Source organism: Littorina saxatilis, linkage group LG10 (genome assembly GCF_037325665.1).
Source record: "Littorina saxatilis isolate snail1 linkage group LG10, US_GU_Lsax_2.0, whole genome shotgun sequence".
Classification (NCBI taxonomy): Eukaryota; Metazoa; Mollusca; class Gastropoda; order Littorinimorpha; family Littorinidae; genus Littorina; species Littorina saxatilis.
Window position 1 is genome coordinate 42,261,727 of NC_090254.1, and position 22,727 is coordinate 42,284,453.

Consider the following 22,727-nt stretch of genomic DNA (forward strand, 5'->3'; position numbering starts at 1 on the left):
TGACATCTGACAAATCACAGACCGACAAAGACAGCTGACTTGGGAGACGTGTTAACGGTGCCACGGTGGAGCCCCATTTTAAGACCAAACATCGGTGGAAATTAGTTCTTAATTTGATAAGGAGGGAGTCTTGAAATAGAGGAAACTTTACACAGGTTATGAACAGGGTAGCTTTAAAATCAAGGTCTTAAAGGAAGGGGTTGGGTGAAGCCTTTAAAAAAAAAAGTCTTTTTAATGTAACCGAGTGCCGTAACACTACGATCACCTCGGGAGGCGAAGTGCAATCAAACAGGATTGAAAATGTAAGAGCTAATTTCTTAGCCCTATAAAAACTGTTATGCAAACCCGAAGGTTTCCATGAACATACAGACAATCGGAAACCACCAGACCCCATCACAAACAGAATTCCACAATCCACTTGACTTAAAGGCCAACAACTCGGGTGCAGAGTCTGCTGTGAAAGGAGCGGTAGCCTCCCCTGTCACAATCGTCCCCGTTTGAATGAACTTCGTCACGAAGTTCCGAACCGGGGGACCACTGTCCAGCCCAAGTTCGCAGAATGGGAGGTCGGCACTCGGTTACATTAAAAATACATTTTTGTTTTAAAGGAGGTTTCACTGTATTGTTCCGGCCGTGTCAACAATTCGGCTCATATCGAATCTGGCCAGGAATAAAACCATTTTACATGAAATAAGATCATCCCTCGGGCTCCTGGACATGTCCTCAGTGTTTTTTATGAATGGGAACTGATTTTTTTTTTTTTTATAAATTAATTTTTTTTAAAAGCTACTTATGATCTTTAAGAAATTAATTCATCGAGAAAATACAACTGCGCGCAAACATGTGTCAGGATATGAGTTTTCGTAGGTAACCAATCAGAAGGATGGTCTTAGATATTCCTTGTTTAAAATGTGCGTTATGTGTGTTGCCTTTAAACGCACCATCTTCCCCTTTACTTGTCATCGAGCACGTAAACCGGCCATCTCAGGGTTCGATTTTTTCTCTCCATTTTCTGTAACGCAGAATCTTATGGTATAACTTTGGAGTCGACCTGAAGGCCTTTTTTGCGTCCTCGGAGCTTCGCGGCAGCTTCAACGTTAAACCGTCCCTTTCCGATTTGGCACCGATTTCAATTTATCCGCAGGTAATAAAACCCGTGTCATCTGGTCCAGCGAAGATATAAAACAAGATGAAAGCGACGAATGTGAAAAAGTGACATCATTTTTTTTTTTAAATACAATATCTCGATCAGTCACAGGCGTGTGAATCAAGTTGAAGCCAGAGTGGCGCAGTGTGTGGTATCACTGCGGATGCGCACGCGGATGCGTCACTCTGTGATGCAGCCAATCAAAACATAAGTACAAGTATATATGTACAAGTAAATGAATAACTTGTGAAAAGAAAGAAGAAATGAAAAAAAAAACCGAAGTACACTTACTTACACGTGCACGTGTTTCCGCACGCTCGCCGCGTCTCAGTTTGCACGGGCAAAGACACACGCTTCACTGACACAAACGGGCACAGCCGGATACACAGATACACAGACAGACAGACAGACAGATAGACACAAACAGACCGACAGACACACACACACATACACACACACACACACATATATATACACACACGCACACACACTGCACACACACACACTCACACACACCCGCACGCGCATACCGCATACAGTAACACATGCCGGCACACACTGTCACACACACACACACACACACACACACACACACACACACACACACACACATACACACACACACACCATGTCACACACACTCACTCACACACACACACACTGTCACACGTACGCACCGTGGGCACACTGACGCACACATACACACACATACTCTGACAAACGACTTGACTCAATCGACACCGCCGCCCCCCCACCCCACACACACACATGTGTGTGTGTACTGTGTGTGTGTGTGTGTGTGTGTGTGTGAATGTTAGGAAACGCTACCGTTGCTGAGCTTTGGTTCAGTTTTGTGTGTTACATGTAGTTGACTTATTTGTACTTTGTGGGAAAGTACCGATATTATATTTTGTAAACACAATATTTATGTTTTGAGGAGAATGCAGGTGAACTTTCTAGTCCTGTCAAAACAAGTTGTTTACCACGCTGTTTTTACTCGTGGGTTCGTGGCGTTCGTTCGGATTAAGTGCGTCGGCGCTTTTGATGTACGTCATAGAGAATGTCGCTAGTTTAGTCAATGCACGGCTCGTATAATGTAGTTGTATCATGTTCGGTCTGGAATATTCTCGAGATTGAGTATTTACTATATATGCCAGCGCGATTTGTATGTAAAAAAGCTTCTATTTGAGTTCTGCTACGATGTGCAGTTGTATGTATGGAATGCTAAATAAATCCTCGAACTCAATTTGACGAGTTGTTTTCTGCTGCTGCGAAGACGGGCGACGTAGAATAAAAGAACACAACTATACGACATTCAGTGAGAACTTGTGGCAATCTCAAGTGTCGTGTAACAGTGTGTGTGTTTGCCAGTTTAGCTGACTGAGTTACACGCACAGCAGTGGGCCCTTCAAACTTAGAAGGCCAGTTTTCATTCACGACACATAATTATTCGTATCACTCGTCACGTTTTAGTTGTGTCACGGACGGTGTTTGGTACACCATAGATTTGGTCTATGGGTACACTCAGTCCCCCAATACGAGTACACTATGTACCCATAAGCGCCTATCGGGCCGACTGTGGTATGACTGAATAATTGGTCAGTAGTGCAGCGGAACCTTATCTTCTTAAAGTCCTCCAAAAAGCTACGAAAATCGAAAAGGACTGAGGGAGTCACTTAAATTGCCGGGGCCGGTTTCAATCGGGACTGAGGTTCCACTGTAGAATCCACTATAGTTCACATGGACTATACCCATATTAAAAATGGACAGTTGTCGTCACCACTGAGTAGTAAATGGGACGAGATTATCCATTGCTATTTCTTTCTTTCTTTCTTTCTTTATGTATGTCTATTAATTGATATATTTATAGATTAATGGCCGCAATAAGTACAAAATGTACTTCAGCAGTGTTAAGATTGTTGCACAACTTGACTTGACCTATTGCAAACATTCCTGAGACTGTGCCCACACTTGGCTGAAAGGGAATGACGAGGATTTCACTAGTTCACATCTCAAAGCAAGGGTACACCATGTACCCATCCACAGCTGTTTGTAAAGTAAACATTGTATGGAACGCCAGATACGCCATGTCCATGACCCGCGGATTTACATTCGCTTGCTCAACGCGGCGAAATCTCCCGTGACCTTGACACGGAGCAGACACTCTACCTTTCGGTGCGGAATATAAATGCACACTCCTCAGTGTCAGTGACACATATTGTGTACGGGAACGAGCTCTACGCGTTGCACAACAAAATCGTTGTGAGTTTTGCCCGTGTGCTGGCCAGATACAAGCGTTGAGCCTGAGTAAGTACACACATATGACATTGTTTCATGTTTTGCCTTTACAATATGCATTTGCTAGAAATTGTTTTGTTTCAACCACTGGTAACCGCGCCATTTGAGACCCGCATAACGATGTTGACAGTTTTTCACCTCAAGTTCAGTAGTAACGATCTCATATTTTGCCTGGACCCAGATTTCACATTAGGCCTTATCGATCTCGTCACAGGTATGCTATCTACAAGTAGTTATCACATGCTTTTCTCTTTTAAGTAATAAGTGTACCCGTATAATTTGATGGGGGTACGCCGCAATTTCGAATGCCAAAGTTGGGCCCAGGTGAAACATGTCATGAGATCGTTACTGACACAGGCTGAGAGATTGTTCTCGCTTGCTGGGCAGGCGGCACGAACACTGAACATTAATATAAGTTCAATAGTAAGTAAGCACATGCAAATCAGCTTTATGCTTACACACTTCGGTTACAATCCTTATAGTCTGTGTATTTGCTAGGAATTGTTTTGTTCAAACCAAGGCGTCCGCCCCGTGATCGGGAGGTCGTGGGTTCGAACCCCGGCCGGGTCATACCTAAGACTTTAAAATTGGCAATCTAGTCAGTGGCTGCTCCGCCTGGCGTCTGGCATTATGGGGTTAGTGCTAGGACTGGTTGGTCCGGTGTCAGAATAATGTGACTGGGTGAGACATGAAGCCTGTGCTGCGACTTCTGTCTTGTGTGTGGCGCACGTTATATGTCAAAGCAGCACCGTGGTCGGCTGGGCGTTAAGCAAACAAACAAACAAACAAACCACTGACTCAGCCGTGGTGACCCCGAGGAAGAGTGCATGCGTACTGTTACACTGTATGTGCTATTTTGAGACCCGCATGAAGTTGTCGAGGTTTTTTTGTTACCTCTCGTCAGTTGAGGCTCGCTTATTGATCAACAGTGCATTCTATAGTTATGTATGTCAGGCTCAGTTATTGATCAACTACAGTGCATTCCATAATTACATGTCAGGCTCGTCTTTTAGTAGGTGACGTCAGTTCCACGGGGTTAGTTCAGGACGGCTAGGCCTATGTCTATGTCAGCATATTTTCTGTGCTGGTTTGTAAATGCTTGAACCAGTCGGCCATTCGAGGTCAAGCCGTTTTATAGTGGTTCTTTCAAATCAGTTGAATGAAGTGAACTAACCACTATTCTTGGCAGCTGTCCTCTAGAATAACTGAGAGATAGTCTTATGTGTAGGGACTGTTGGGGTGGATGTGACTATGTGCTGTGCATCCCCCCCCTTTCATTCCCCCGGTCATGACAATATTGGTCTGGTGTGCTAGTGTGTGTGTGTGTCAGCCCTGAAAGTAAAAAAAAATAAATGGTGCACTGATTCTGAAAATTTACTAGCCAGAGAGCAAACTTTACGAGCCAAAGCAAACATTTATTTCAGCATCTTTACTCGCATTTGGCGAGTAGATGAACAGTTCAACTCGCCAGTTACATGTTTCTACTCGCGTGCGTGTGTGTGTGTGCTTGTGCGTGCGTGCGTGTGTAAGTGTGTGAGTGAGTGTGTGTGCGTGTGAGTGTGTGTGTGTGTGTGTGTGTGTGTGTCCTTTTACACTTCCTTTAATGGTCTGAGTCTAGCTTGTATAGTAGCCTACATCTGAAGCAGTAAACTGAACTTCATGTATTGTTTGAGCACTGTTTGACACGATTTTGACAAACATTCATAAATGGACTTTACAAAAGACCACAAAGGAAAAGCAATGGCAGGCATGCAGGCAGGCAGGCAGGCAGGCACGCACGCACACATACACATACACACATACACACACACACACACACACACACACACACACACACACGCACACATACACACACACACACACTGACACACACACACGCACACACACACACACACACACTGGTTTCATTTGTAATACAGAGCAATGTGACACTGTTTATAGTTAATCAAGATGTTTTTTGTTTTGTTTCTGTAGACACACAAAACATGTTAGGATTACTGGAGTGCAGCACCTTGACCACTGGTCTTGTTGTCGGAGTGGTCACTCTCCTCATTGTGAAAATATGGTAAGTGTATACAGTGGAACCCCCTTTTAAGACCCCCAACCCCATTTAAGACCCCCACCCCCATTTAAGACCCCCACCCCCATTTAAGACCCCCACCCCCTTTTAAGACCCCCACCCCCATTTAAGACCTCCTTACTTTTAAGACCCTGTTTTTTCTGATTTTTTAAAATTTATTATAACCTCTGTCAATTTACCTCCTTTTTAATGGTCCTTGTCTACATTTGTATACCGAAATCACCATTTGACCATTAAAATGCAGAGTCTATTATCTACAAATATCAACAATACACCCCCTTTCGATCAGGAAAGACGAAGCCAGTGTAGCCGTTTGAAAATTCATTGTAGTATTCCAGCGTAGTACTCATAGTAGGATATCCTTATTTGGAAAATGCCACGCGCAAAACTCTCTCAAATCCCGTGCATTTCGTGCGTTTAAAAAAAAGCGTGGACAGCGGTCCAGTGTTGCTGCACTTGTTTGGGCGTGGCTATAAGCATAGTGACATGAATTTGATTGGTCAGTATTTTTAGGCAAAGCACATGTTCTCAGCAAACAGAAAACAAAATATTGGAAGCGTGAGTCACGCTACCCAAAAATAAAATATTTTGTTTACATATATTTTGTTTTCTATAAAAATGTTTCCCCATGGTTCATTCATCATATGACATAACTCTTTAGCGAAATCTAACCATAAGATTATTGACAAATCCCGCAGTGGGGCACTGCGGTTATGAAATTAAAGGCCCCTCCTGTTTTTGGAACCGCAGGAGCTTTCTAGTTTGCTGTTAGGTAGATTTTTGGTTCCTCTTTCCTGTCATGCTCTCTTTTTCTTCATGAATTCTTTTCTTTTTTCTGCCTTCTTGCTCATTCACCTGTATTTTTTCCAAAAATCTCTTCTCTTGCCGCTTGTCTCGCGATTCATGTATAGTTTAATCTGTTAGTGTTCTGATGTAAGTCCAGCAGTAGATAGGTTAAGCCTATTTTAACATACTGGAAACTGGTAATCTTCCAGTAGGTATTAATTTAGTTTTACTAAAGCCTGCTGGGACACAAGTAATGGGTTAGTGCATTTGTAAACAGGAATCGCTTGACAAGTGGCCCCCTTCATCCCCCCCTTCCTCGTCCTGATATGGCTCTGCGTAGTCGGCTGGACGTTAAGCAACAAATAAACAAACAAACAAACAAAAATTATTGACAAAAAGCAAAAATGTAGACGACCACCTTTAACACTCTCTCCTTTTCAAGACCCGATTCTCAGAGTTTTTTGGAGATCTTAAAAGTTGAGTTTCACTGTATCAGAAAGCAGTCCGGCGTTTGATTCTTGGCATGTTTCTTAGTGAATGATTCCTGTAATTTCTCGTAAAAGCCTGGTTAGATATGTAGTGTTCAACGTTCTTCTTCTGATTTTTTTCTGTGCGTACTTGGTTTTGTTCTTATGTTCATACAAGCAGGCGGAAAGATCTAGCAGGTCTGCACATAAGTGCACCTTAAAGATCGGAAGAATCTTCAAACTAAGCCAACCAGACGTGACCAGGATTTGAACACTCAACTTTCCCCATGAACATGTTACTCCCTTTACGAAAAAAACTACTCCCCCATAACACGAGAAAATAACTTCCAACGACAGGTGTGTTCCGAGTCAACAATTCGTTAGAAAATGTTACTCCCCTGACTTATAAATAACGAATAAATCATTCCACCCTAACACAAGCATTTTACTGCCCACGCCAGGTGTACGCAACTTTACTCCCATGTCCCCTGTTAGTCTTGCTGGTGGAAGGGGTGGAGGGAGGGTAGCGCGACATTTGTTTGCGCGAGATCACATATTGGCATTATCCCTTCGCCCGCATCCCATTTTCGCGTACGAGATTTTTAGTGGAAGTCAAAATTATGGGAGTCCAAATTTCGTGGAGGGAGTAATTTGTTCGTATCTTGGGTAGTTCTTTTCTCGTACGAAAGGTGTACTCGGAGTAAGAATTTCGTACGCAATTTTTACTCCGGAGTAAATTTTTCGTGGAGTACAAATTTCGTGTTACACCGGCGCCTTATCCACGAGGCCATTGCGCTCGAATAGCTGTATACATGGTAGTAAATGCGGGAAGGACGGGATCTAATTTAAACGATTAAATCTTATTCAAAATGTTCCTAATTTAATTAATCTTATCTAATTGTTTTAATGTAATTAATCGAATTCAATCCATCTGAGTTAGATTATCTACTATATTCTGTTTTATATTTTGTTTATAGTACAATAATCTGGTGTTGCTTGTTTAACAGGCAAACCTTTCAGTATATGCGGACCTTCAAAAAAGCCGGAATTCCAGGGCCCACCCCTCTTCCCTTCGTGGGCAACATGCTGCCTATCTTCTGGACACGGGGCAAGGTGTGTGTGTGTGTGTGTGTGTGTGTGTGTGTGTGTGTGTGTGTGTGTGTGTGTGTGTGTGTGTGTGTGTGTGTGTGTGTGTCTGTCTGTCTGTCTGTCTGTGTATATACAGTAATTATAAATACTATTTATCCTACATACGTGAGAGAGACCCCTCATGAAATAAATAAAGCATCTCTTCACACGAGTGTATATCATGTAAATGAGGTCGGAGCGCTAGCAAACTGTAGACTGGCAGAGTCATCAAAAGCAGTTATCCACTGCTCGTAATGACAAACTCACCGAGACTGATAAACTTCAATCTTAAAACACCTTGTTGTTTTCTATGAAAGATATTAAGAACTTACACGTGACTTTATGATTCCAATTTCGCTTAAGACGTCGGAGATTTGACTTTCGTAAGAAGGCTTAGACAATTTCAACAAGTACGAACCAGTGATACAACAGCGCAAGCTTTGTGTTTATTTCTTTTTCTAATGGTCTTTGGGCAAACTGTTTCCTGTTTTCAGTGGTTCCAGAACTGATCACATTATGCTACAATTAGCTGACACTATGTTTAAAGTAAACCCTCACAATGTTAGAACAGGCAAACTAGGTCTAAATGCGAACTTAATGATTGTGTATATCGTAAAATAAAATGGTTTCAAGTTAGAAAGTAAGTCGATTCAAAGCGACGGAGCTGTCTGGAAGTTTGAGGTAGTAGGCACGCATTTACAGAATGTACGATAACGAACAGAATACTACATTGCTTGCTGTGTCATACCAGGTTTACACTCGCTTTTGCTCGCTATTTCAATATGTAAAAGAGAAACTCGTGTAAACCTTGCGTGACACGCAAGCCATGTAGCTTTCTCTATGAACTTAATCAAAGAAAGGTCATGCCATTATTCATCAAAGAATATTTATGACTAATGTTTACTTACAGAAATTGACAGACGTGTTCAATGAGTGGAGCAAGCAATACGGCAAAGTTTACGGGTAAGCGTTGACTTTATTTTTATTTATTTTTTATTTTTAAAGGCACAGTCCTACTCGTATAAACGATCCGGCCATAGATGTGTATTGACTGGATCGCCAACTCGCTGCGCGCAGGCGGTAAGTGCCGACAACCGGAAGAACGCTGCCTTTTGAGCCTAGTCACTTCCGCTTCGACATTTCACAGCGAGGAGGATCGCGTTGAAACCACGTTTTCACGATGCATCGTGCATTCTGTTGTATGCGGCCTGGGTGCATGCACATCTCTGGTCCGGCCCACCATCTCCGATCTGACCAGGAATATATCCATCCATTCATCCATCCATCCATCCATCCATCCATCCATCCATCCAATCCATCCAATCCATCCAATCCATCCATCCAATCCATCCAATCCATCCAATCCATCCATCCATCCAATCCATCCATCCAATCCAATCCATCAATCCAATCCATCCAATCCATCCATCAAATCCATCCAATCCATCCATCCAATTCATCCAATCCATCCATCCAATCCATCCAATCCATCCATCCAATCCATCCATCCAATCCATCAAAGAAAACACCTCTCAGAGAGCACAGCACAAGAATGTCTTTCGGGGCATGTACATAGAATGAGACTAGGGACATCCAGATTCAACCTTTGTCAGACGAACATTCGTCGGTGGTGGGGATTTCCTCTCTATTTTTAACTTTGTGCCTCAATGCGCATGCGCTTGGTTTTTTGCGCCCACCATATCCTTCCACATGGACAAGTATCAAAACTCAACAGCCTGCTCTGTGTGCAAAGTGGGAGTCAGTGATACATTATTTTCTTAAAAAGCCACTAGTGTGACATGAATGCATCAAGGAACTCTCACTCTGCAATGTATTTCAAGTTTCTTGTTCAGATGTGTCGACGAAAACATTGATGGTCGCTATATATGTCATTACGGAAACTGACAAGTAAGACATTAGAGATGCCACAGCTTCCTGCGTAAGCAATCATGCCAGTCATCACAGGTTTGTCTGACCGGGCTGTACTGACCAGCATTCTTCCCCTTGGATTCATACCAACAACAAACAAAAAAACAACCAAAACCTCTCACTCAAAAAAAAAAGCATCAAGGATCTTGATTCTTGGTTTGTTACCAAGAAAAGGGAGGTTCTAATCCGATGTAAAAAAGAAAAGAAAAAGAAAAAAAGAAGCTTGGTCAGTTGTGAGATGGTTACGCTTATTGTTTTCACGGGAATGGTTGTGCCTTGAAACTCATAATAATAATGATAATAATAACTGGACATTTTTAAGTGCCTAACCTATGGCTCTTTACAAAAGAACATATACAAAATAGAACAATCAAATGTACAACCTACATAAAACAATTAATCATACGGACAAAAATCACCACATGTACTGTTCACACAATATTCATATAATGCTATACACACTATATATATACACACACATACCCAGCGAACACTTTCAACAATCATAGGCATGCGGTTTTCTTTCTTTCCTTCTTTGTAACTTCTTTCTTTGTTTCTTTTCTATTTTTATTGATTCTTTAATAAATGTGTTTGCTTATCTATTATATTTTTATGTAGGCTACCTATTCCTTGATTGATGTATGCATGAATGTATGTAGTTATTTATTTATTGATTTATTTCGCAGCGTCTTCTTTCCAACCCCGTCGATTGTTGTGGCGGATATGGATCTGGCAAAGGACGTGCTTGTGAAGAAATTCAGTTGCTTCGCTGACAGAAATGTAAGTAGGTCTAAAGAATGTTTACCCTGCATACGCGAGAGAGACAACCCATGTGATAAATAAACCATCTTCTTCTTCTTCGTTCATGGGCTTAGACTCTCACGTTCACTCATGTTTTTAGCACGAGTGGATTTTTACGTGTATGACCATTACTTTTTACCCCGCCATTCAGGCAGCATACGCCGATTTCGGGGGAAATAAACAATCTCTTCACATGTGTGTGTTTCGTGTAAATGAGGTCGGGTCAAACTACAGTCTGGCAGGGGCAGAATTTTCCACTGCCCATGATGACAAAATCACCGAGCTAAACTTCATTCTCGAAACACTTTTGCATTATAAGCTATTTTTGCTGGAAGAAATTTCAGGACTTACACGTGACGCTATGATTCCAATTGTTGCGCAGCTTTGCCTTTGACATTATTTTTTGGATGTATTTTTTCGACAGGACTTTCCCGGATTTTCAGAAAGCGAAGTCATGAAAGACAACTTGCTGTCCCTCAAAGGCGACCACTGGAAACACGTTCGAAATACCCTCTCGCCGACCTTCAGTTCTAATAAACTGAAAAAGGTGAGTCGTGGTAGCTCAGCTGGTAACATATGGAATGTTTTACCATAGACGGGGAATCGAGATGAGGGTAGTGGTGTATGTAAGTGTGTGTCGCACGGATATTTATGAAACTTTGCATCGAAGTTCTCCCGAATGATATCCCCGCATGTTTTTCTGTTTTTTTCAATACACGTTTCTCATGACGTCCTATCCGGCTTTTTGCAAAACTTGAGGCCGCACCCTGGTGACGTCATTTTTCAATCAAATTGAAATTATGGTCATGCAATCTCAATAATTAATGAGTTTGGTCATTAAAAATCTGAACATCCTAATAAAAAAAATTAAAAAAATTGTAATCAATCCAAAAATGATTTCATCTTATTCTTTATCATTTCCTGAATCCAAAAACATATGTAGATATATTATGCTAAGAAAAAAAACCAAGCTCACAAAGTTAAAAAGAATAGAGAAAAGCGAAAAGCGCGTACTTGTTAATCGAAAGCACTACTGGTGCTATACTGGCTGGTCACTTTCAGCACGCTTTGCACGTAATCGTGCCAGTCGTTTCGACAAAGCTATATTGTCTTCGTGATAAAATGCAGTGCATTTAATTTTATTCTGTGAGTTCGACAGATTAACTAAATGTAGCATTTTCGCTTCACGCGACTTGTTAAGCTATATATTGAAAAGTTCACTTTTCCTCGCATTTCGATATTTAAAAAACAACTCGCGTAAACCTGATATGACACAGGTAGCCGTGTAGTATTTTCTACTTGCTATATCATCAAACTTTCTAAAACAATCATCTGTTTTACGATCACTTTTTGGTCGCTCCTTGGGATGGTTGTTCTTGAGAGGTTGAAATGTCGGTGTATTTTTCGCCTGTTGTGTAACAATCTGTGCCTCTGATGTGTTTCATTCATGCCTCCGCAGGTGTTTCCTGCCATGGCAAGAGTGGCCAAGAACTTGGAAAGTCGCCTGGAAGAACTTGCCAGAACGAATGAAGATGTTGATGCAAGACAGTAAGTTTTACTTTTCGGTTAACATTCAAAATAATCGAGCGTTGTCATTTGGAGATGAAGCCGTACACGGTTAAAAAAACAACAACCAATAAACTGACGAGATGAACGAGCAAACATGATAGGGTGAGACTCGAAAATAACACACACACACACACACTAGCACGCACGCAAACACGCAAAACCGCAAGCACGCAAAAATGTACGCACGCAAAAACACACAAACGCATGTAAACACGCACACATGCACGCACGCACGCATTAGCGCGCGTGGAAATCGAAATGTGTTATTTTCTGAGCGTCAGCAGTATGATCAGCCCCTACGAGTATGTCTCTCTGTTTCTGTGTTTCTGTCTGTCTCTACCTATTCGTTTTTCTCTGGCTGTCTTGATCTGTAGTATGAGCCAATAGACGATGTTTGGAAATAACTCTGTCGGGGATTTGTGAAAGAGTAAAATACTCTTGCTTTTAGTGAATCAAACTTTCCCACGTGACAATACAGGACAAAGGACTGTTCTTTAACAATTGTCATGTGTGTTATCCTTATAAAATAAAAATTGGAATCCCCCCCCCCCCCTCTATCTTTCTCTCTGTCTCTGATTATCTTTCTCTTTCTCTCTGTATGACTCTCTTCCACTTCGTGTCTTTCTCTCTGCGTCTCGCTCTGTGTCTCTGTGTCTGTGTGTGTCTCTGTCTGTGTCTGCCTATTTTTATGTGTCTCTCTGTGTGTCTGACTGTTTTTGTTTGTATGTCTATCTCTGTGTGTCTGTCTGTCTGTCTTTCTTTATTTGGTGTTTAACGTCGTTTTCAACCACGAAGGTTATATCGCGACGGGGAAAGGGGGGAGATGGGATAGAGCCACTTGTCAATTGTTTCTTGTTCACAAAAGCACTAATCAAAAATTTGCTCCAGGGGCTCGCAACGTAGTACAATATATTACCTTACTGGGAGAATGCAAGTTTCCAGTACAAAGGACTTAACATTTCTTACATACTGTTTGACTAAAATCTTTACAAAAATTGACTATATTCTACACAAGAAACACTCAACAAGGGTAAAAAGAGAAACAGGATCCGTTAGTCGCCTCTTACGACATGCTGGGGAGCATCGGGTAAATTCTTCCCCCTAACCCGCGGGGGGTGTCTGTGTCTGTGTCTGTTTCTCTTTGTCACTCTCTGCTTCCCCCCTCCCCCCGCCACCCATCCACCCTCTTCCACCCTCTTCCACCCCCACTCATGCAGCTTTTGTCATGTGTGTGTCTGGTTTTTAGACTATGTAAGTGTGTGAGCATGGACATGATAGCGGCGGTGGCATTCGGCGCTGAAGTCAACGCCATCAATGATCCAGACGACCAGTTCTATAAACATGGAAACAACATTACCAATCGCAACCAAAAGATGGCTGCTCTAGTGTGTGAGTATTAAAAGCAAAGCTTCGTTTGATGAATACTGAGAAAAGACTAACTCCAAAGTGTGTTATGCGACTAGCTGTTTTTTTCTTATTCTGCATGGCTGTCACAACAAAGCTTCGTTTAATAAATACTGATAAAAAGCCTAACTCCAAAGTGAGTTATGCGACTACTGTTTTTGTTCTTCTCCCTATAATGGCTGTCACATATTTTCCAACAGAAAACGGTGTCTTTAACATTTTGTGAGTGTGAGTGATACACTCATTTTCGTATTATAAAAACGTGCAAACGCAATCCGCTTCGTTCTGTGAGGTTTTCAATCAAGGCATTTTCATCGTGCGTTAACATTATGCTAACAAAATCTACTTTGTTCTACGAGCGTTTGGAATTAAGGCTTGTTGATTATGCGTTTACAGTGTGTATTTATGTTATATTTTATAGAGATTTTCTTGTTAGATTGTGTGTGTGTGTGTGTGTGTGTGTGTGTGTCTGTGTATGTGTGTGTCTGTGTGTGTCTCAATGTGCCTGTGTCTGTTTGTGCTAATGCACTCTTCACCTATTTTAGATTGTGAGGGTGAATTATTGTGCCTTTATAATTATGCAATCAAAAACAGAAGTTATATATTTTGAACACATTTCTGAAGTTTTGAACACTTTGTAACATCGTACATAGTTCTACTAGCGAAAGGAGCACACATTATAAACACATAGTGTTCACAAGTAAACCGTCATAATGTGTTCATTTGAACACTAGTTAACACTGAGTTCTACGTCTGTTAGCAGAACTATTATGTACAATGTCAGAAAGTGTTCAAAACTTGTTACAGAAATGTGTTCACTTCTGTTTAGAGCGTGCGCTTAACGATCATATTTGTAACCAAAAAACAAGAAAGGTAAGTTGTTGTAACGTTGTAATTGACAAAAATACGTTACAATCACAAATAATTATATCGACCTAACGGTCTTTTTAAGTGAACAAACAAACAAACAATTAATCACACAACTTGGCTTGATGGAATCAGTTTTCGCCCGCTCGCCAGGAAGCCGAGCGAATGTATCATACAGTGATGGTGCAAGTATTTTTTCAAACCGGTACACACACTTTTATGATGCAAACAGTCCAGACAAAAACGGTAGGCTGGTCATTGGAACCAGTAAGAGTCCAACTCCGAGTACTAGATTTGTTGTTTTACCAGCTAAACAAACCCGGTAGTTATAAAAATCAACCGGTAGGTCATACCGGCAGCCAATTTTGTTCCGATATTTTCTCATTTCAACCGGTAAAATACCGGTAATTAACGCCAATACTTATCATATCTGTGTTTCCCTGATTAGCTATCTCACTTGATTGTTTCAGTCACCTTCCCTTGGCTGGCCAAACTACTGGCCTTGGTCGGCATCACTATGTTCCCCAAGGACGATACCAATTATCTCATGGGAGTCTTGGCGGCTGCTTTGGCAGATCGAAAACTGGATAAGCAGGTAAGAAGAGTTACTGACAAAAAAGAAGGATAAGGATAGGGTGTCATAATTCTGGTCCTGTCAGCATATATTACCCTCATGGACAGTTGGGCTGCTTTCTCTCTTGGGAAAGCTATAGCTGCCATACAGTACGGGGCTACTCAATTGTTGATGTTTTTTAAACGAAACTAACGCGAGCAACAGAAATAGTCAGTTATTTGGCAATAGTCCCGTTTAAACAGTTTGAGTCTTGGCGCAGTGGCGTGGTGGTAAGACGTCGGCCTCCTAATCGGAAGGTCGTGTGTTCGAATCCCGGTCGCTGCCGCCTGGTGGGTTAAGCGTGGAGATTTTCCCGATCTCCCAGGTCAACTTATGTGTGCAGACCTGCTAGTGACTTAACCCCCTTCGTGTGTACACGCAAGCACAAGACCAAGTGCGCACGGAAAAGATCCTGTAATCCATGTCAGAGTTCGGTGGGTTATAGAAACACGAAAATACCCAGCATGCTTCCCCCGAAATATAGAGTGCTGTCCCTTCTGCGCCGAGCGGCTGCATTTCAGGGCTCTCTCATACTTCGTACTGTGCGCCTTGAGTCGCCTTGTGGTGAGATATGCGCGCGATATAAACTCTCTTTTTATTATTATTATTATTATATATTCATATAGGACAAATGCAGTACAGCAATACAGTTTAATGGCATAGAAGACAATGCCGAAAAATGTGACTTTTAAACAGCACACCACATTATAATTCATGATTAGTTCATTGATTAACACAACGCATTGTATTGTGTTGCAACGCAATGCAACTTTGTTCAATGCAATTGATCTCTCAGAGAAAGATAAATTTAAAAAAAAGAAGAGATTATGAATTGATATTTTCGGACAACATCCAACACCCAAAGCTTTATTTTAATCATCAACGATCCTGATTGACTCATCATTTCCAATGTAAAACAAGAAATTCCTCCGAGGTAGGAAAAACACCCCCGTCAAAGGGAAATAACCTTCTCAGTTGGTGGCAGTGACTGAGTGAGAATGGTTATTTCCCTTTGACCATTAAGATGTCCCTCTATAAGTCCTTGTAGAATCTTAATCCACCAATAACTCCCTAACCGTGTGTTTGACTGGTCCCAATTTTTGTAAGGACCGTCTCAGGAATGTATAGAACCTGTTCACCAAGTTTGGTGACGATCGGTCCGTTCATTCTTGAGATCTATATGCGAACACAAACACACAAACACACAAACACACAAACAAACAAACAAACAAACACATCGACCGAAACCTATACACACCCCTATACCGGGGTGTAAAAACCCAGTAAGTTGTGATAATTATCATGAAACAGACATAGGCATAGACAGCTGTAAGTATTTGGAGTGAAAATTCAGGATGCGTTCATAAGCATGACACAGAGTTTACAATCCTGAGTGAGGAATTCATGCATGCTTTAAAGGTGGTCGTCGACATTATTTTGCTTTTTTTCAATAATCTTATGGTTAGATTTCGATACAAAATTATGTCAAATGATGAATGAACCATGGGGAAAAAAGTTATAGAAAAAAATATATATGTAAAAAAAGATTTTATTTTTGGGTAGCGTGACTCACGCTTCCAATATTTTGTTTTCTGTTTGCTGAGAACATGTGCTTTGCCTAAAAATACTGACCAATCAAATTCATGTCACTATGCTTATAGCCACGCCCAAACAAGTGCAGCAACAGTTTGACACTGGAGCGCTGTCCACGCGTTTTTTTAAACGCACGAAATGCACGGGATTTGAGAGGAGTTTTGCGCTTGGCATTTTCCAAATAAGGATATCCTACTATGAGTACTACGCTGGAATACTACAATGAATTTTCAAACGGCTTTTTTTTTTGAGTATTCACTCTTTCCCAACTCATACAAACCCGATAGAGTTAATTCCGAACATCGCCTCTTAAAGGTCCTTGTCTACATTTTTATACCGAAATCGCCATTTGACCATTAAAATGCAGAGACTATTATCTACAAATATCAGCAATACACCCCCCTTTCGATTAGGAAAAACGAAGCCAGTGTAGCCGTTTGAAAATTCGTTGTTGTATTCCAGCGTAGTACTCATAGTAGGATATCCTTATTTGGAAAATGCCAAGAGCAAAACTCCTCTCAAATCCCGTGCATTTCGTGCGTTTAAAAAAAAGCGTTGACAGCGCTCCAGTGTCAAACTGTTGCTGCACTTGTTTGGGCGTGGCTATAAGCATAGTGACATGAATTTGATTGGTTAGTATTTTTAGGCAAAGCACATGTTCTCAGCAAACAGAAAACAAAATATTGGAAGCGTGAGTCACGCTACCCCCCCAAAAAAATCTTTTTTTACATATATTTTTTTCTATAACTTTTTTCCCCATGGTTCATTCATCATCTGACATAACTCTTTAGCGAAATCTAAATAAGGTTATTGAAAAAAAGCAAAAATGTAGACAACCACCTTTAAAAGCAAGAGAATTCACTCTTTTACAATCCATACAAACCCGACAGAGTTATTTCCGGAATTCGTGTATTAGCAGATACAATGTATTATTTTGGGTGACAAATTTATAAAACATTCATCAGAATGACAAAGATAAGATTATATTTTCGAGTGAGGACTTCATGTTACATTTATTAGCACAGTCTCTTTAGTTTGTGTTTTTTGTTGTTACTGTTTTGAATAGTATGCATTTGCAATATTGTCCGCCATTTTGTTATTTTGTCTTGAAGAGCACATTTATCAATCAATCAATCAATATGAGGCTTATATCGCGCGTATTCCGTGGGTACAGTTCTAAGCGCAGGGATTTATTTATTTTTATTTTTTATTTTTTTATATGTTTTTTTTATGCGATTTATTTATGCCGTGTGAGATGGAATTTTTTTACACAATACATCACGCATTCACATCGGCCAGCAGATCGCAGCCATTTCGGCGCATATCCTACTTTTCACGGCCTATTATTCCAAGTCACACGGGTATTTTGGTGGACATTTTTATCTATGCCGAAACAATGTTGCCAGGAAAGACCCTTTTGTCCATCGTGGGATCTTTAACGTGCACACCCCAATGTAGTGTAGTGTTATTTTGTCTTGAAGAGCACATTTTATAAGTGTATCTTGTGCTCCTTTGTTATATCATAAACTCCATAGCTCTGTGAACATGTATCTGAATAAGCACTGTTTAAACCAAAGATATTCTTTTCTGTTTCAGAAGCACAGCGATTTCCTGCAGCTCTTGGTGGACGCACAGAGGGCGGCAGACAGTGGAGGTCAGGGCAAAGAGCAAGTGGACTCTGAGATTGATTTCAGAGAAGATCTGAAGACTTCCACTCGCTGGAACCGAAAAGGTAAGACACTTCCGTTAAGTGCTGTTCACATGGCAGACTTTCAATCAACTCTTCTCCAACTTTTACAGGTTTGAAGTTGCAATCAATCAATCAATCAATCAATGAGTCTTATATCGCGCATATTCCGTGGGTACAGTTCTAGGCGCTCTGCAGTGATGCCGTGTGAGATGAAATTTTATACGGCCAGTAGATTGCAGCCATTTCGGCGCATATTTACCTTTCACGGCCTATTATTCCAAGTCACACGGGTATAGGTAGACAATTATTAACTGTGCCAAAGCAATTTTGCCAGGAAAGACCCTTTTGTCACTCGTGGGATCTTTAACGTGCACACCCAATGTAGTGTACACGGGGGGAGGTTCGGACACCGAAGAGAGTCTGCACACAAAGTTGACTCTGTGAAATAAATTTCCGCCGAACCTGGGATCGAACTCACGCTGACAGCGGCCAACTGAATACAAATCCAGCGCGCTACCAACTGAGCTATATCGGCGAGTCGGCGATAAGTCTACCATGTGAACGGACCAAACGATTTAGTTCCAATTTGGTTCAGATTAAGCAGCGACTTGGAAAGGAGTACTATTGATCTTGCTATATTTGTTGAAGGTGGTCCATATTAGGAAACGAACATATACTTTGTGGACAGACATAAGTTCGGTTTAAGCGTCAAATTTAAAGTGAACGCAACCAAAAGTGTAAAAAAAAGTCGAACGGTTCTGTGGTTTGTGGTTTTGACACGTCCAAGTAAGCAAGAGAGGGTATGAGCGGATGAAATAGTTTTGGTCGCTCTAGCACCGTTAGTTTGTCAGAACGGAAGCTGGTCCATATTAAGAGCCGTATTATGGACCCTTACCCTATTTTTTATTTTAATAATTATTGACATCATGAATTCAATATATGTGTCGTGCCGAATTCCCGGAATTGCCGAATTCGCGTAATCGGCAACATTTTTGCCTAGTACGCGAAATCGGCAGCGTTTTGCCGAAAATGCGTAAAGGCTCCTAAAATGTGTCCATTTCGCAAAAGTCTGTTACTTTTTTTGTCACCAGAACATTACATTAACATTGCTTTACCTCCCTATTTTAGTTTTTATGGTCTGTGTTGGTCTGTGTCAAGCATAACTCCGGTAATGCACAAAAACTACACTTTTTGCCATAACTTGCCATAACTGATCGATTATTGCAACATTTATCCATTCGAGTGTCTAGCTGTCTACAGGGTTCGTACAGGTCATGGAAAACCTGGAAAGTCATGGAATTTCAATTCAAGTCATGGAAAGTCATGGAATTTAACAAAAATAAGAAAGAAAGAAAAATTAACCTTTAGCACGCCAGCGGCGATTTTCGTTGCCCAGCCATTCCCCCCCCTTTGCCAGCCAGCAGCGATTTGCGTCGCCAGCTCAAGGCTTGTTCGTATGACCAACTTCTCGTTCGTATTTGCATACGAGAATAACGGTATTTTTAACGGCACTTGAGCCAAAGCGAGGCTCACTTCCTTCCGTCATCTTGTCGTGTCGTCTGCGCTGCATTTGAGTCGGTTTCGTCGAAGTTTTCTGCTTTTGTTTTTGCATCGATAAAGTACTTTAGCGCTTCGACAAGCAAGATAGAGGAGGATGAGTTTGAAACTTTCTTTCGAGTTGTTTCTTGACAACAAAAAGTATGCGGAACTGGAACGAATTACCGAGGAAGATCTTCGCAATGAACTGTGTATCGCGGTGAAAAAAATGACAGTTCGTCAAGTCACAGTGACGGTTACGAAACGGAATTTACGAAAGTGCAGATGGACACAAACAGTGGCTGGTCCAGTTTAGTGAAATGACAGGACCAGCAAACATTACCGATAATCTGACTGCGTAGCAAGTGCTTGACTTGCTTGTCGAAGAGACACTGCGTAGAAACTGACTCATATTCAGTGCAAAGCAAGCCAGTGTCAAAACTGGCAGTGACAAGACGTAAAAAGTTTGCGTGTTCGGAAATGGCGACCTGTGGATCTAGTCATGGAAAATGCTATTGAGGCTCATGGACAGTCATGGAAAAGTCATGGAATTTTGTTTCTAAAAACCAGTGGGGACCCTGTGTCTAAGTGTGAGGATATCCCAGGCATTTGAGAACTTTAAAGCCAAAAACGGGCTGCTGATTTTGCAAAATCGGCACATTTTACAAGTCTTTACGCGTTTTTGGCCAATTTCGCGTAATGGGCAGCGTTTTGCCGATTGCGTGAAATGGGCAAAAATGTTGCCGATTTCGTGAATTCGGCAATTACGTGAATTCGGCACGACATATGCACACTTAAATCGATACATGATTATTACATCAATATACATGATGCCATCAAACCTATTTATAACGACAGCCCAAGGTACCGCCAAACAGTGGTCGACATAGACAAGAAGTCGCATGTAAAGGTGGATTATATATATATAGGAAAAACTTCCCTGTGATCCTTGGAGTGGTCATTGTTGGCCGGTGGTCGCCTTCGAGAGGTGGTCGCAAGGACAGGTGGGCATGTACAATATAATTACTTTCCTTTGTTTCTCAGATCTAAATAATTATAAAACATGTTACAAGTCTTGCTCAGAGAAAGATGCATGCCAAGTGATGTATTGCATTTGTTGCAGCTCTTACTCAGAGTGAGATACATGCCAAGTTATGTATCATGTTTGTGGGCAGGTCTTACTCAGAGTGAGATACATGCCAAGTTATGTATCATGTTTGTGGGCAGGTCTTACTCAGAGTGAGATACATGCCAAGGTATGCATCATGTTTGTTTGCAGGTCTTACTCAGAGTGAGATACATGCCAAGTTATGTTTCATTTGTGTTTGCAGGTCTTACTCAGAATGAGATACATGCCAAGTTATGCATCATTTTTGTTTGCAGGTCTTACTCAGAGTGAGATACATGCCAAGTTATATGAATACTATTTGTTGCAGGACTTATTCAGAGTGAGATACATGCCAAGTTATGTATCATGTTTGTTTTCAGGTCTTTCTCCGAGTGAGATAAATGCCAACTCCCTGTTGTTCTTGTTCGCTGGGTACGACACTGTGACGACGGTGATGTCCCTGACTTTGTTCACCCTGGCAGGCAAACCAGAATGTCTGCAGAAAGCTCAGGAAGAAATTGACGAGAAACTGGGTGATGTAAGTGTGTGACCTTCCTCTTTCATGGGCTCAAACTCCCTCGGTAAAAGGCCAAGATACACGATCGGTTTCGCCCGTACGTTTGAGACCGACCGCCCGAAACTGACCACAAACCGATCGTGTGGCATCCGAACCGTACGTCTCACACGCTTGACAGCATCCGCCTCGGCCCGTCCGTTCGAAATACAGCTGGATATATTCCGAACGGATGGCAAGCATCCTCCAGCACGTCTGTCAGTCGACACCCACTTTGCAAATGGCGGTCAGTTCAGCATAAAAACTTGCCGTTTCGGAATAGACCCCCCGCGGATTAGGGGGAAGAATTTACCCGATGCTCCCCAGCATGTCGTAAGAGGCGACTAACGGATTCTGTTTCTCTTTTTACCCTTGTTAAGTGTTTCTTGTATAGAGTATAGTCAATTTTTCTAAAGATGTTAGTCAAGAAATGTTAAGTCCTTTGTACTGGAAACTTGCATTCTCCCAGTAAGGTAATACATTGTACTACGTTGCAAGCCCCTGGAGCAAATTTTTGAGTAGTGCTTTTGTGAACAAGAAACAATTGACAAGTGGCTCTATCCCATCTCCCCCCTTTCCCCGTCGCGATATAACCTTCGTGGTTGAAAACACCAAATAAAGAAAGAAAGAAAGAAAGATTCGGAATAGAAATATCTCATCAACCTGAATCTTGGCGACGAGTTGGAATCTATGGAACCATGGAAGTAAAAACTACAAAAACCAGCAACATCGAGACCTGTTCCTGCTGTCCATGCAGCAGACTTCCACGTCAAATGTGGGATAAAACGACCTTCACCTCGTACGTCTCGGGAGCATTCCGTTCCTCTGAGACGATCAGGTCTGACCCATCCGCCTCAAACGTACGTGCGAAACCGATCGTGTATCTTGGCCTTTAGGGGTATGGCCGTTTTTACCCCGGCATTTAGGCAGCCATACAGCGCCGCTTTCGGGGGATGCGTGCTTGGTATTTGCGTATTTCTATATAAGTGTGTGTGTGTATATATACTGAATCATTCTTCTATATTTAGACGTCGATCACCTCCGAAGCTTGATAGTTTACATTTGAAACAAGTAGCGTTCTGAAACTAGATCGAAGATTGTGAAAATAGAACAGGGAAGCTGTCACAAAGCGAAATTATTGAATTGAATTTGAATTTG

The 22,727-nt window shown here is 41.6% G+C and overlaps 1 protein-coding gene across 1 annotated transcript in view; it reads left to right on the forward strand.

The window, feature by feature from the left end:
- The first annotated feature begins 3,298 nt into the window (after positions 1-3,298).
- The window catches only part of LOC138978878 (cytochrome P450 3A11-like), a 31,414-nt gene continuing 11,985 nt past the window's right edge, over positions 3,299-22,727 (forward strand). Inside the window, exons 1-11 of the mRNA XM_070351685.1 lie at positions 3,299-3,454; positions 5,420-5,510; positions 7,786-7,891; positions 8,817-8,869; positions 10,522-10,615; positions 11,061-11,183; positions 12,096-12,184; positions 13,452-13,594; positions 14,947-15,071; positions 18,279-18,414; positions 21,397-21,554. Of these exons, the coding sequence (XP_070207786.1) occupies positions 5,431-5,510; positions 7,786-7,891; positions 8,817-8,869; positions 10,522-10,615; positions 11,061-11,183; positions 12,096-12,184; positions 13,452-13,594; positions 14,947-15,071; positions 18,279-18,414; positions 21,397-21,554 (1,107 nt within the window). The 5' untranslated portion in view covers positions 3,299-3,454; positions 5,420-5,430. The remainder of the gene's footprint in view (positions 3,455-5,419; positions 5,511-7,785; positions 7,892-8,816; positions 8,870-10,521; positions 10,616-11,060; positions 11,184-12,095; positions 12,185-13,451; positions 13,595-14,946; positions 15,072-18,278; positions 18,415-21,396; positions 21,555-22,727) is intronic.